The sequence below is a fragment of the Solanum pennellii genome, chromosome 11, assembly GCF_001406875.1.
Source record: "Solanum pennellii chromosome 11, SPENNV200".
NCBI lineage: Eukaryota > Viridiplantae > Streptophyta > Magnoliopsida > Solanales > Solanaceae > Solanum > Solanum pennellii.
Genome location: NC_028647.1, coordinates 13,852,385 through 13,865,263, shown reverse-complemented (window position 1 = coordinate 13,865,263; position 12,879 = coordinate 13,852,385). Strand labels below are relative to the sequence as shown.

The following is a 12,879-nucleotide window of genomic DNA, read 5'->3' as shown; positions in this document are numbered from 1 at the left end:
TTTTGTACGATCCTTTTGTAGTTACTTGTGATCTCATAACAATATTCATCTAGAAACGTCATCCTAAAATAATTTAAGCTTAATCGCTAAAATTTAAGGTGACATATCTCTAAATTTTTAATGAACTATTCTTATTCTAAAAGATATGAATTTATATATATTTAATTTGGTTTACTAATTAATAAGTCTATAAAAAATCACATTTTTACTATAAAAGCCCAGCTCTATGTGATCTCCTAACAACGTACACTAATAACTTTATCCTAAAATATATTTAATAATAATTACAAAAATTCAAGTTGACATATCTATAAACTTTTAAAAGTAATTCTTATCCTAAAATGTATCAGTAATTATGGAATTGGTATGTCAATTAATAAGTCCACAAAAGGGTTTTACTATAAAAGCTGAATGTAATTTTTTTTTTCACATCCACCACCAAGAAATTGTTATATTTTTAGATAGTATATACCAAGTCAAGCAAGGTTTCTACTTACTATTTTTATATTTACAAGATTTTTTAAAGTCTGACTTTATGAATTCACTTTATAAACTAATTATTATTTTTTTGGTGTAGATAAAATGAATACTTTCATCAACAATGAAGAGTTCAACAAGAAGAAAGTGATCTTCATAATGGGGGCCACAGGAACGGGAAAATCCCGTCTCTCTGTTGACCTTGCCACCCATTTTCGAGGAGAAATAATTAACTCGGATAAAATGCAAGTATACAAGGGACTTGAAATTGTTACAAACAAGATCACACACACTGAGAAACAAGGTGTACGACACTATTTGTTACGCATATATGTTTATTCTCAAAAATACTTATATCAAATGACTACCAAGATAATTTTATAGTAGTAATTATAGATTCTAGTTAAAAATATACTTTACTATTAAAAAATTATTTTTTCGACTTGGAGAAAGTTCATTTGATCACATTTCCTTAGGTGAAATTGAACCAGTTCAGACTTCACACCTGAAGATTTTTGTTTACAAGTTGTTCGTCTATATAGAAAAAATACTAAAGACTCAACGTGTTCCAATTATTGTTGGAGGGTCGAATTCGTATATTGAAAAACTTGTGGAAGATCATGTGTTCATGTTCAAATATAAGTATGATAGTTGCTTTATTTGGATTGATGTTGAGCAATCAGTCTTGAACCGTAGAGTTGACATGAGGGTTGATCAAATGGTCAACGCAGGTAATTTTTGTAATTATTTTATGTATCAATAAAGCTATACTATAATGCAACTAGCTAAAAACTTTTCTTATATAATTTTTTTAATAATACTTGTGGTTATCAAATATATGTTCTACTAAATAAAACTCTTCTTTAAATTTGTGTTGCATGCAGGGCTAGTGGATGAGGTGCGACAGATTTTCATTCCAAATGCAAATTACACCAAAGGAATCCGACGGTCCATCGGTGTCCCTGAAATGGACATATATTTAAGGGAAGAAACAAATATAGACGGAGATGATGAATCAAAGCAGATGATTCTTCAAGCTTCAATTTCAAGTATCAAGCGTAATACTCGTATGTTAATTTGTAACCAACTTGACAAGATTAAACGATTAATAAGCGAGAAAATTGGTCTGTGCATCATATTGTTGCTACGGTCGTTTTCAAAGAAGATAGAGAAGAAGATCTTGACGAAGCATGGACAAATACTGTTTTGCAACCATGCCTAGATATTGTGAAGAGATTTCTCAAAAACGATCATCACAATATTATTATTGAGTGTACATAAACTATCATTATCGCCGTCTTCTGTTTTGGTCTCTTTAATTTTTGACCTACTTTGTACAGTTTTTATCGCATTATAAATATATGTGTATGATATGACCCTTATTTCTATATATGTTACTCTTGTCTGTAAAAAGAATTCTTATCTACAAATGAAATATTTATTTTAAGTTTCGATCCAAGCCCAAGCCCCAAGTCCAAGTCCAAGTCTTCTATATTTAAAATATATTAATACAAATACGTACGTACACAATTACATGAGATCACTCATAATGTCAAGCTAATAGAGTGATAAAATAATAAATCAACATAAATGTTCGGGAAGATTCCACACTAAAAGGATTTTAAAGAATAGAATTCTTAACTCAATACTTAAAAATGTTACATAGACAAAGAAGATAAAATAGTAAATTTGTAATCTATCGGTAATGAATATATTCTACCTAATTCTATCACGGTGATTGAAGCTTGATTCAATAAAGTCCTTATCTACTATTATATGGTGCACAAGTCAATACAAATACTCGTAATTGAAATAGTTATCGATAATTGTTCACTTTCCTATTATGGAATTAGACTTAACACTTATGATGTGTTGTTGAATAGTGTAACATTTGACGCATTATCACTTGAATATATAGTATTGAGTTCTTTGTACGATCCTTTTGTAACTACTTGTGATCTCAGAACAATATAAACGTCATCCTAAAATAATTTAAGTTTAATCGCCAAAATTTAAGGTGACATATCTCTAAATTTTTAATGAACTATTCCTATTCTAAAAGATATGAATTTATATATATTTAATTTGGTTTACTAATTAATAAGTCTATAAAAATCACATTTTTACTATAAAAGCCCAGCTCTATGTGATCTCCTAACAACGTATACTAATAACTTTATCCTAAAATATATTTAATAATAATTACCAAAATTCAAGTTGACATATGTATAAACTTTTAAAAGTCATTTTAATCCTAAAATATATTAGTAATTATGAAATTGATATGTCAATTAATAAGTCCACAAAAAGATTTTACTAAAAAAGCTGAATGTAATTTTTTATTCACATCCACCACCAAGAAAATTTTATATTTTTAGATAGTATATTCCAAGTCAAGCAAGGTTTCTATTTACTAGCTTTATATTTACAAGATTTTTTAATGTCTGACTTTATGAATTCACTATTATAAACTAATTGTTATTTTTTTTGGTGTAGATAAAATGAATACTTTCATCAACAATGACGAGTTCAACAAGAAGAAAGTGATCTTCATAATGGGGGCCACAGGTTCTGGAAAATCCCGTCTCTCTGTTGACCTTGCCACCCATTTTCGAGGAGAAATAATCAACTCGGATAAAATGCAAGTATACAAGGGACTTGAAATTGTTACAAACAAGATCACACACACTGAGAAACAAGGTGTACGACACATTTTGTTAGGTATATATGTTTATTCTCAAGAATACTTATATCAAATGACTACCAAGATAATTTTATAGTAGTAATTATAGATTCTAGTGAAAAATGTACTTTACTATTAAAAAATTATTTTTTTCAATTCGGAGAAAGTTCATTTTATCACATTTCCTTAGGTGAAATTGAACCAGATTCAAACTTCATAGCTGAAGATTTTTGTTTGCAAGCTGTCGTCTATATAGAAAAAATACTGAAGACTCAACGTGTTCCAATTATTGTTGGAGGGTCAAATTCGTATATTAAAAAACTTGTGAAAGATCATGTGTTCATGTTCAAATATAAGTATGATAGTTGCTTTATTTGGATTGATGTTGAGCAATCAGTCTTGAACCGTAAAGTTGACATGAGGGTTGATCAAATGGTCAAAGCAGGTAATTTTTGTAATTATTTAATGTATCAATAAAGCTATACTATCATGCAACTAGCTAAAAACTTTTCTTATATAATTTTTTTAATAATACTTTTGGTCATCAAATATATGTTCTGCTAAATAAAACTCTTCTTTAAATTTGTGTTGCATGCAGGGCTAGTGGATGAGGTGCGACAGATTTTCATTCCAAATGCAGATTACACCAAAGGAATCCGACGGTCCATCGGTGTCCCTGAAATGGACATATATTTAAGGGAAGAAACAAATATAGACGGAGATGATGAATCAAAGTAGATGATTCTTCAAGCTTCAATTTCAAGTATCAAGCGTAATACTCGTATGTTAATTTGTAACCAACTTGACAAGATTCAACGATTAATAAGCGAGAAAATGTGATCGGTGCATCATATTGTTGCTACGGACGTTTTCAAAGAAGATAGAGTAGAAGATTTTGACGAAGCATGGACGAATACTGTTTTGCAACCATGCCTAGATATTGTGAAGAGATTTCTCAAAAATGATCATATTTGTGGATACCGTGTTCTCTGACAAAGCATGCATGAGACGTCAATTTCAAAAGAAAAATATAACATGTGTTAGTCACATACTTCTTTTACTTAAATGAGTAGTTGATTAATAAAAAATAAAAAAATAGAAAAGAAATGAAATTAACATAAAAAATTTATAAATAATTATAGTAACTTTAAATCTGAAATTTCAATATTTTTTTAAAATTTTTATTTTTTCGGTAATATCGAAAATGAGTAATTGATTAATAAAAAGTACGAAAAATATAAAAAAGTATAAATTAACGCCAAAAGTTCATAAATAAATATAGTAATTTCATTCTACAATGATTTTTTAAATTTTTTTATTTTTTCGACAAATCCCGAAAATGAGTAATTTATTAATAAAAAGAGGAAAATTTGAAAACAAAATAAAAAATTTACGTCCATATTTACCAATAAATATAGTAACCTTAAATTCAATTATTTCAACAATTTTTTTTATTTTAAATTTTGTTTCAGATTTTCTTATTTTTTATTTGTGAATTTTTTTGTGTAATTTTTATATTTTTTTCATATTTTTTTTTATAAACTCATTTTTGAGATTAGCCAAAAAAATCAAAAATTAAGATAATGTTGAGATTGTTGAATTTTTAAGGTTATTGTATTTATTTTTTAATTTTTGGCATTAATTTTATTTTTTTCATATTTTTATTAATTAATTACTCATTTTCGATTTTATCGAAAAAATATTTTTTTTTAAAAAAGTGTTTAAGTTGAATTTAAGGTTACTATAATTATTTGTGAATATTTTGCGTTAATTTCATTTTTTTTCATATTCTTCCTATTTTTTATTTAATCAATTGCTCATTTTTAGAATTTATCAAAAAATAAAAATTAAACAAAATTGTTGAAAATCGATCGGATAATATATTTTAAAAAGAGTTGATTTATGGATCAGATTAGGTGTTTATGAGTCCGAATATCTTTCCATTTTCATATGAATGTCATGTGATAAGGTCAAAATGACATGACAATTTCATGTGGCATTTAAAGAAATGAAAAATGAGTTGGATATGTCCAACATGACAACTAACGCCCATAAGGGCATATTTGAACCAAAAGTTGGACAACGAGGGCATGAGTGAACCAAACTTTAAACGGAGGGTATATCTAGACTTTTTTGAATAGTTTAGGGGCATATTGACCCTTTTCCTTTTTTCCTATAAAAATATTAGCTTTTACTTTTTTTTTCCTATAAAAATATTAGGCATCTCTAACTCAAACATCAATTTTTATATCAATTTTGGGTTCAGTATTATTTGATGTAAATCATTTTCAATCTATTGTACCAAATTTTACATCAATCTTTTTCTCTCTTTATTATTATAAATATTATTATTTCTTACTTTATTTATATTTTCTTATATCATAAATAAATTCTTTATAAAACATTTACCATATACAATTCATATTATTTTCTTTATATTGTCTAAAGATGTATGCCAATTACTACTTTGTTGAATTTTATTATTTAAGTTTATTTTTAAGTACACTGACTAATTTATATGTTTGCATTTTAAATTTTTGTGGAGGTTAATTGTAGTTATATTCAATTATAATTTATAGTAGAGTTAACATAATTTTTTTAAAAAGTCATATATAAAAAATTAACTTATAAACAATTTATGCCTAAAATTAATATTATAAAAACATTACATAAAAATAATCAAATATACAAGAGATTTAATTAAAACGTACAATTATGTAATGTTTAGTTAAAACTTTTGTATGATGAAATAATATTGAAATATTTAATAAAGTAAATTGGTTTGATGAATAGTGCTACACCAAATTTGGTGTAACACTATGTACACATCAAAATGGTATAAAATTTGATGTTTGGATTGGAGCTCCAAAACGTCAAATTTTACACCAAATAAGAACTTGATATAAAATTTGATATTGAATTGGAGAGTCTTATTGTTGAAACTATATTGAGGATAATTATTTAAGTATCTTACGGCCTTTTGAAAAATGATATAATTAAGCAGACATTCTTTTTGAAAAGTATTGTAATAATTTTTTTGAGGATTGTAATTAAATAGACAACTTACCATCAATCATATATCTTGCCAACATAGTCAAGTTAAAAATTTCAAGATTGTAAAGACGATATTTGTAACTATCTCTTATGATAAGAATGCGGATATTAATTGATCTGATTTTGTGTTCCGTAGTAAAATCATCTCTCCCCTTTATTCACTTCTTTTATTTTTTATTTTTTTCTTAAACCATTTTAATTTTACTTTTTTTGAACTTATGACAAAAAAAAAAGGAAAATGACAAGGACATTCATACAGAAATAATTAATTCAATATGTTGAAGATTCAAAATTGAAATTAAGCGAATAAAAATTAGATTCACTCCGATTCCCACCCCTACCCCACCTCATGATAATAACATAATTTAAAAGAATAATGAAAATTCAGATGCAAATTTTAGATGGATCTCCACTTATGAGTTGGTTATAATAATTTGGGTATTTAATTTAAAATAGGTCGATAAAAAAATATCATGACATAAATATTTTTTTGATTTTTCAAACATATGTGTCAAAATCTGAATTACATGTGATTTTATTAGGTATGAATCATCTACGGACGTTCAAAATTTTTCGTATATCTCACTTGAACACCTTTTTTTTAGACTTGTTTTAATTGAATATTTTTTTTAATAAAAGAAAAGTACCTATCAAACATTTTTTACAATCAACTAAAAATAAAAATTATATGTTATGCCCTCGCGGCTGGCAACTGGCGTGACATTGTAACAAATTAAAAAAAAAGACATATGTCATTGTCCCGTAATATCAATTTAAAAATTAGAAATTAAAATAACTTAAAAACTATGTTTTCAGCCCCCCCAAAAAAGTTTCAATTTAAAAATTAGAAATTAAAATAACTTAAAAACTATGTCTTCATCCCCCCAAAAAAGTTTCAATTTAAAAATTAGAAATTAAAATAACTTAAAAAAACTATGTTTTCAGCCCCCCCAAAAAAGTTTCAATTTAAAAATTAGAAATTAAAATAACTTAAAAACTATGTTTTCAGCCCCCCAAAAAAGTTTCAATTTAAAAATTAGAAATTAAAATAACTTTAAAACTATGTTTTCAGCCCCCCAAAAAAAAAAGTTTCTTCCTCCCTTTTCTTCTTTGCCAGAACAATCCCAATATCTGTCCTTCCCCATTTTCTTTTTTTGCCTAAACACACATAGTGATTGACAACTAAAACTACGTACACTCGATAATCATCATTATTCCACCTTTCTTATCCATTCTTAATTATATAAGAAAACAACTTTAGACTCGATATTAATTTTGTTTAAAAAAATAGAGTTTCCTCAAAATTATTTTTGACTCAATTTAATTTAATTTTTGGTGAAATTCTCTTTACAACTTAAATGAAAATCTTTAACAGTAAACTCTTTTGATCTTTTGTGTTTTTACTGGTTATTAATTTATATCATTGATATTTTTTGATGAAGATAACAACGATGATAATATTGATGATAGCGGAATGATGCTAGAAAGAAGAATGAATGTAGGATTATATGGAAAGGGTGTTGCGGGATGGTAGCAAGGAATTTGGTCGTTGAGGTTCAGATAATTTTGAACTCAGAAGTAAAATTGGAGAAGATGAGTTGGACAAGACAACTGAGATTTTTTTTAAAAAAAAGAAATTATGTTCAGATTATGAATTTCTTATGTTGATATGTTCATGTTTTATTTGTCAGCAAAAAAAATATTAATTATGGATTACGTGCGTACTTAGAATTGTATTACACTTATAATTTCGCTAGTGTTTGGCCATAAATTTTCAAATATTATTGGAAAATATTATTTGAGTGAAAATTTGGGTGAAATATCACCATGTGTTTGGCCATAGGATTTGAGAAATATATTTCATCTTTTTAGAAAAAATATAATTTATGCCCATAAGTTTTAAAAACTATCAAAACTAAATATAAGTTTGTATTACAAGTCAATTGATTCGTTACAACAATAAAAAATAGTGTCCATGACACTAGAGCAATGTGGTAATTTGGAGTGAGTGCAACAAGTATCATTCCATACATCGTGAAGTAGACGAAACACATGACTTTATTATCTTGAGCTAATTTTTCATCATTTTCATCAATAATCATATCATTATTTAATATTCACTAATTATTTCATCACTATTTTGGTGTTAACGTAAAAAATTATGTAATACAACGCAAACAACTATTATAGAGGCTGTTTTTGTAAAAGATAAAAATTTGGGATAAAATTTTGATTTTCAAAAGATCTCAAATAATGAGATTTGACCCATATACTAGAAAAAACTATTGTTTGGGAATTTGGGATATTTGCCAAAAAATTTGTATGGACAAACATTATTTGCAAAATCTTTTCGTAAATATTATTTGAAAAATCTATGGTCAAGCGGGCCCTTCATGTCATCAAAAAGTATTTAACAGGTACATGTTTTGAACGGTTCAGGTATTCAGTAAGAACAACTTTTAGTTGAAGTGTTTAAGTGAAATATGCGAATAACTTTAGGTGGCCATAAATGACTTAAACCTTTTTATTATTTATTTAAGAAGGCTTTAAATTTGGATGAATCAAATTAGATAACTAATAAATGAATATTTGATTATTTTATTTTAGATGAAAGTGTTCAAAATAAAGGTAAATGTAATTGGCTTTTCTAACTCTCTTTAAAACAAAAAGCCAAATAATTAATATCGAGGTTCTTTTCGAATAAAAAGATTAACATCAAAAATATTTATATGCTATAAGATGAATGAAATAATTTTATACCTATTTGAATAGGTAACATTTTAGGCCCTTCTCTATGTCATATTGGTAGGACCATATGTTGCCAACTGTTTCTTTCGCCTTTTTAGAAATTTGTTTCTCTCTTTTTTTTTTACACTCAGTAAAAGGATATTTTATTCTCATATTAACATTACTGTATATTTTCTAACATTCTAAAATTTTTCTAATATTTTAAAATTATTCATTACTGTCATCTTTTAAAATTTAGTATGTAAAGATTAATATTTTTGTGGAGATCGTGTTCTTGATAGTATTGTATTTTTAACAGTGTATGAGATGAGTGTAATTATTTAAAATTTATTAAATATAAATTTATAAAATGATTCGGATTATATTGAATACATAAATATATTAATCCAAATAAATTTTGTGGATTGATATAATTGACTTAAATATTTAAGTCCAATAAATACGGATTTAACTGAAGTCTAAATTAATTGATTTGGGCTACATTGGATGAACCCAATTTGTTAAACCCAATCTCATCTCATTCTAGAGCCCATCTTGGCGCCACGTGTGCAGATGATGGGCATGTCAAGTCAAATAAGAAAACCAATAGTATCATGACATGTGTCAAAGGTGACAAGCCCGCTCCATAAAGCCCATATGCCATGTCAGTTAAATCTGATTGGCTGAACGAAATTCTATTCCAATCGCAACTTCTCTATTATAAAACTATAAATAAGGGTCCTCATAATTCAGAAAAGAGACAGAAAATTCTAAACAAGAAGCTAGAGAAACTTTGTGGTACAAATGGCATTTAATTCTCTACAAAGCTACAAGTTTAAGAATTCAAGCATTCAAGTTCAAGAACGATCAAGATCAAGACCACCGAATTCAAGAACAAGCTCGAAACCCTTGAGTTCAAATAAAAGTAAAGATCAAGATAAAGTTTAAGTTCAAGTTCATCATAGATTCAAGAACAAGCTCTAAAGCCCTTGAATTTGTATTTGAAAAGGCGAATTCAGAGGAATTATAGAGGTTGTAACACTCGCATTTAAAATAATAAAATTGATTGTTGCTCTAATTTTTCGTTCTTGATTATTATTTTCTCGACGAGAATTTTATTGTCTACAATGAGATGTCAATTTCAAAGCTAAAAACAAATATTGTCAAATAATTATAATTCATTTTTCTAATTTCTTTTCATCATAAATACAACTATAAAATTCATTATCAAATTATTCATTGTCTTTCTTTAAAAAAAAATTTACATTTTCTCTAATTTCTTTTTATCATAAATACAGCTAACAAAAACTTCTTTTAGTAAAATGGAAATTAAATGACATAAACTCAGATCTAACGTTGTCTTGAAAAATTAGTTACTTGTTATTAGGCCGGCTTATTATACATCTATACTATTGAAAAGTAAATTTAATATCCTTATGAAATTTGACGTGGAAATAAAATTAAATACAGAATAAATAAGTGTGTTTGAGTGTAAGAATTTTTTTTCCCCCACCTCAACCATTCTCCTTCATGTCACCCTACCTTTCTGCTCTCCTTTTCGTCAAATGTAACATGCGAATTTCACTCTTCTCTATATTTTGAAGGTAAATAGATAATGGGCTCTCCAAGCACTTTCTATACTTCATTTATAGAGAGACAAATAGTAGTTCTTCAATTTCGAAAAACTACTATTTGTACCCTATGTTTCACTTTGTAATTATTTTATATTATTTCTATTATATATTGTTTGTAATTAACATATTATAAATCATATAAGACCATTGAATAAATCTCTAATATTTGTAATTCTTTTTTAATGTAATATAATAGTTTTAAAAATATGTACTATTGAATATATACCACTTTCATTAAGAATTAATAATATTTTATAGTTTTTCATCGATTTAAGTGATATAATTTAAAATTATTATTATTATTCACTATGAAGAATGCACAAATTTTTTATATGATAGGATGAAAATTTTAACTTATAAATAGAATACATAACATGGTAATTAAAATACAAGAATGCACGAAAATGCTTATTTTGAATTCCATAATTCATTAATAAAGCATTTGTTAACACCTATTTTGATCCTCTCCGATATAAATTAATCCACGAGCTTCTTAAATTCGGATCGATTTGAAATAATTATATTTTATAATGTTTGAAATATATTTTCAAGTTATTTTAAATTAATCTTATGGCTCTTTTTATTATTTTTTTTGGTAATAGATATGGTTTATGTAATTATATATACGATTAGTATATTTTATGATTATTCAAAAATTTCCTCAAAAAGAGTTTACTTTGTCTAAACATTTTACTAATTAGTTTAGTTATATAATAGTTTTTACTTTAAATTATTTAGTTTATATTTAAGTTAATTATTTTATTTAGTTAAGATTAAGAAGCTAATTAATTAATTTATGTTAATTCATGTTATTTTGTTTCTAGCCCAATTCATTAGTTAACTCGAGTTGGCTAAGTCCTCAATTCAATGGCTATATACTTTCCCTTACCTTGTCTTCACTCTTCGGAAACCATTTGGGCCATTCTTTACAATTTATATTTACCCATTCTTTCAAGGAAAAATTACATAAATTAATACATTTTAAAAAATAATTACTGATTTTAGCGATACTTTTTGTTTATTACCATTTATAGCAGTGCTTTGTTAAATTTGTAATATATATTAAAAGTGAATTATGTATGCAATATATATGAATTATAATTGTTTTTTGAAATATATTATGTTTGTTTGGTAAAAAAATTATCACATTGTATTATAAGTGTATTAAAATGTGTGATAAATATATTATTCATTATTAAAATTTGTATTATATGTGAATAATAAATTGTTCTTTGTAATATGTATTAAACTTGTATTATAAATGAATTAAAAGTGATCAAGTGAGGTAAAAATATTATAGCTATAAATGGTAAATATTTTTTTTTATTATAGTACATTTATGTAAGTTTCCCTTCTTTCAATACATTTCCCAAGCCACCAATTTTAACCCAAAAAGGCCCACGAGCAATTCAAATTCCCAAACCCAACCCATTCCATTTAACAACAACTTCAGCATCAACGTACAACTGCCAAACCAGACGACCCCTACGTCTTTTACTTCTTCTTCCTCGATGTGAAGAAACCTAGAACCTTCAGCAGTCCAAAAATAAAAAATAGACAGTAAATCCGCGACCCGAGCCCAGAAATGTGCAGCCCAACGTGTGTCTCCTCTTCTTCGCCCCTTATTCTCGTACGAAGCCAGGTGTTGGCATCTCGCTTGCTTGTCTTCCTCCAAAATCGGAGGGATCCCTTCTTTAATCCGTTGAGAATAGTACAAATTCCACCTGGTTGAGCTTTATCTTCTAGAAAAATTTGAATTTTGAATTTGAATTTATCTAAAAACACCTAACCTGTTTTCCCCCCTAAATCAATCCCCATATCCTTCTATAAAAGCTCTCTTTATTCTTCATTAAAAAGGTTGGTGGGAGAGGGAAGAAAGTTGTTGTTTAGAGCAAAAAAGTACACAGAACTGCTTAAGCAAAAATAGTCAACATACGTACTAAATACATTAATAACTCCTCTGTTCTTTTTCACTGCCGGCGCTCACTCCAAGTGCGGTTAAGGTCGAGATTTGATCGAGTTTTCTGTTCATTGTTTGTGTTTCATGTGTGTGGAAGTCACTGCTTCTTCTAGCTCGTCCGGTCCCAATTCGCAGCCCACAACAATGTATACAACTCTTGCCCTTTCTTCATTTAGATTCTAATGAATGATTAGTCATGAAAATGTCGTTATTGTTGGTGAACTATTTTATCTCACATGTTCAAGCTTAAATGTTCCTCTTCATTCTAACCTTCGGAAACGGATATACATATATCTCGTTTATTTTATTTTTATCTTTTTTTTTTTTTTAAAAGATCTTATTGC

General features: G+C 26.9%; 2 protein-coding genes across 2 annotated transcripts; both read left to right on the top strand.

Moving 5' to 3' along the window:
- Window positions 1-636: 636 nt before the first annotated feature.
- Window positions 637-1,699, top strand: LOC107003683 (adenylate isopentenyltransferase 7, mitochondrial-like). Its single transcript, XM_027912701.1, has 3 exons — window positions 637-781; window positions 954-1,208; window positions 1,362-1,699. The coding sequence occupies exons 1-3, from the start codon at window positions 637-639 to the stop codon at window positions 1,697-1,699; spliced, it is 738 nt and encodes a 245-aa protein (XP_027768502.1).
- Window positions 1,700-2,253: 554 nt separating this feature from the next.
- Window positions 2,254-3,898, top strand: LOC107003681 (adenylate isopentenyltransferase 5, chloroplastic-like). Its single transcript, XM_027912700.1, has 4 exons — window positions 2,254-2,280; window positions 3,006-3,198; window positions 3,351-3,605; window positions 3,759-3,898. The coding sequence occupies exons 1-4, from the start codon at window positions 2,254-2,256 to the stop codon at window positions 3,896-3,898; spliced, it is 615 nt and encodes a 204-aa protein (XP_027768501.1).
- Window positions 3,899-12,879: the final 8,981 nt, after the last annotated feature.

What these genes read in the sequence shown, in the direction of transcription:
- LOC107003683 (XM_027912701.1), top strand. Translation starts at nt 637, where the DNA reads ATGGGGGCCACAGGAACGGGAAAATCCCGTCTCTCTGTTGACCTTGCC. An exon ending in CACACACACTGAGAAACAAG is followed by an intron (nt 782 to 953) that starts GTGTACGACACT and finishes ACATTTCCTTAG; the next exon opens with GTGAAATTGAACCAGTTCAG. An exon ending in TGATCAAATGGTCAACGCAG is followed by an intron (nt 1,209 to 1,361) that starts GTAATTTTTGTA and finishes TGTTGCATGCAG; the next exon opens with GGCTAGTGGATGAGGTGCGA.
- LOC107003681 (XM_027912700.1), top strand. Translation starts at nt 2,254, where the DNA reads ATGGTGCACAAGTCAATACAAATACTC. An exon ending in ACAAGTCAATACAAATACTC is followed by an intron (nt 2,281 to 3,005) that starts GTAATTGAAATA and finishes AACAATGACGAG; the next exon opens with TTCAACAAGAAGAAAGTGAT. An exon ending in TGATCAAATGGTCAAAGCAG is followed by an intron (nt 3,606 to 3,758) that starts GTAATTTTTGTA and finishes TGTTGCATGCAG; the next exon opens with GGCTAGTGGATGAGGTGCGA.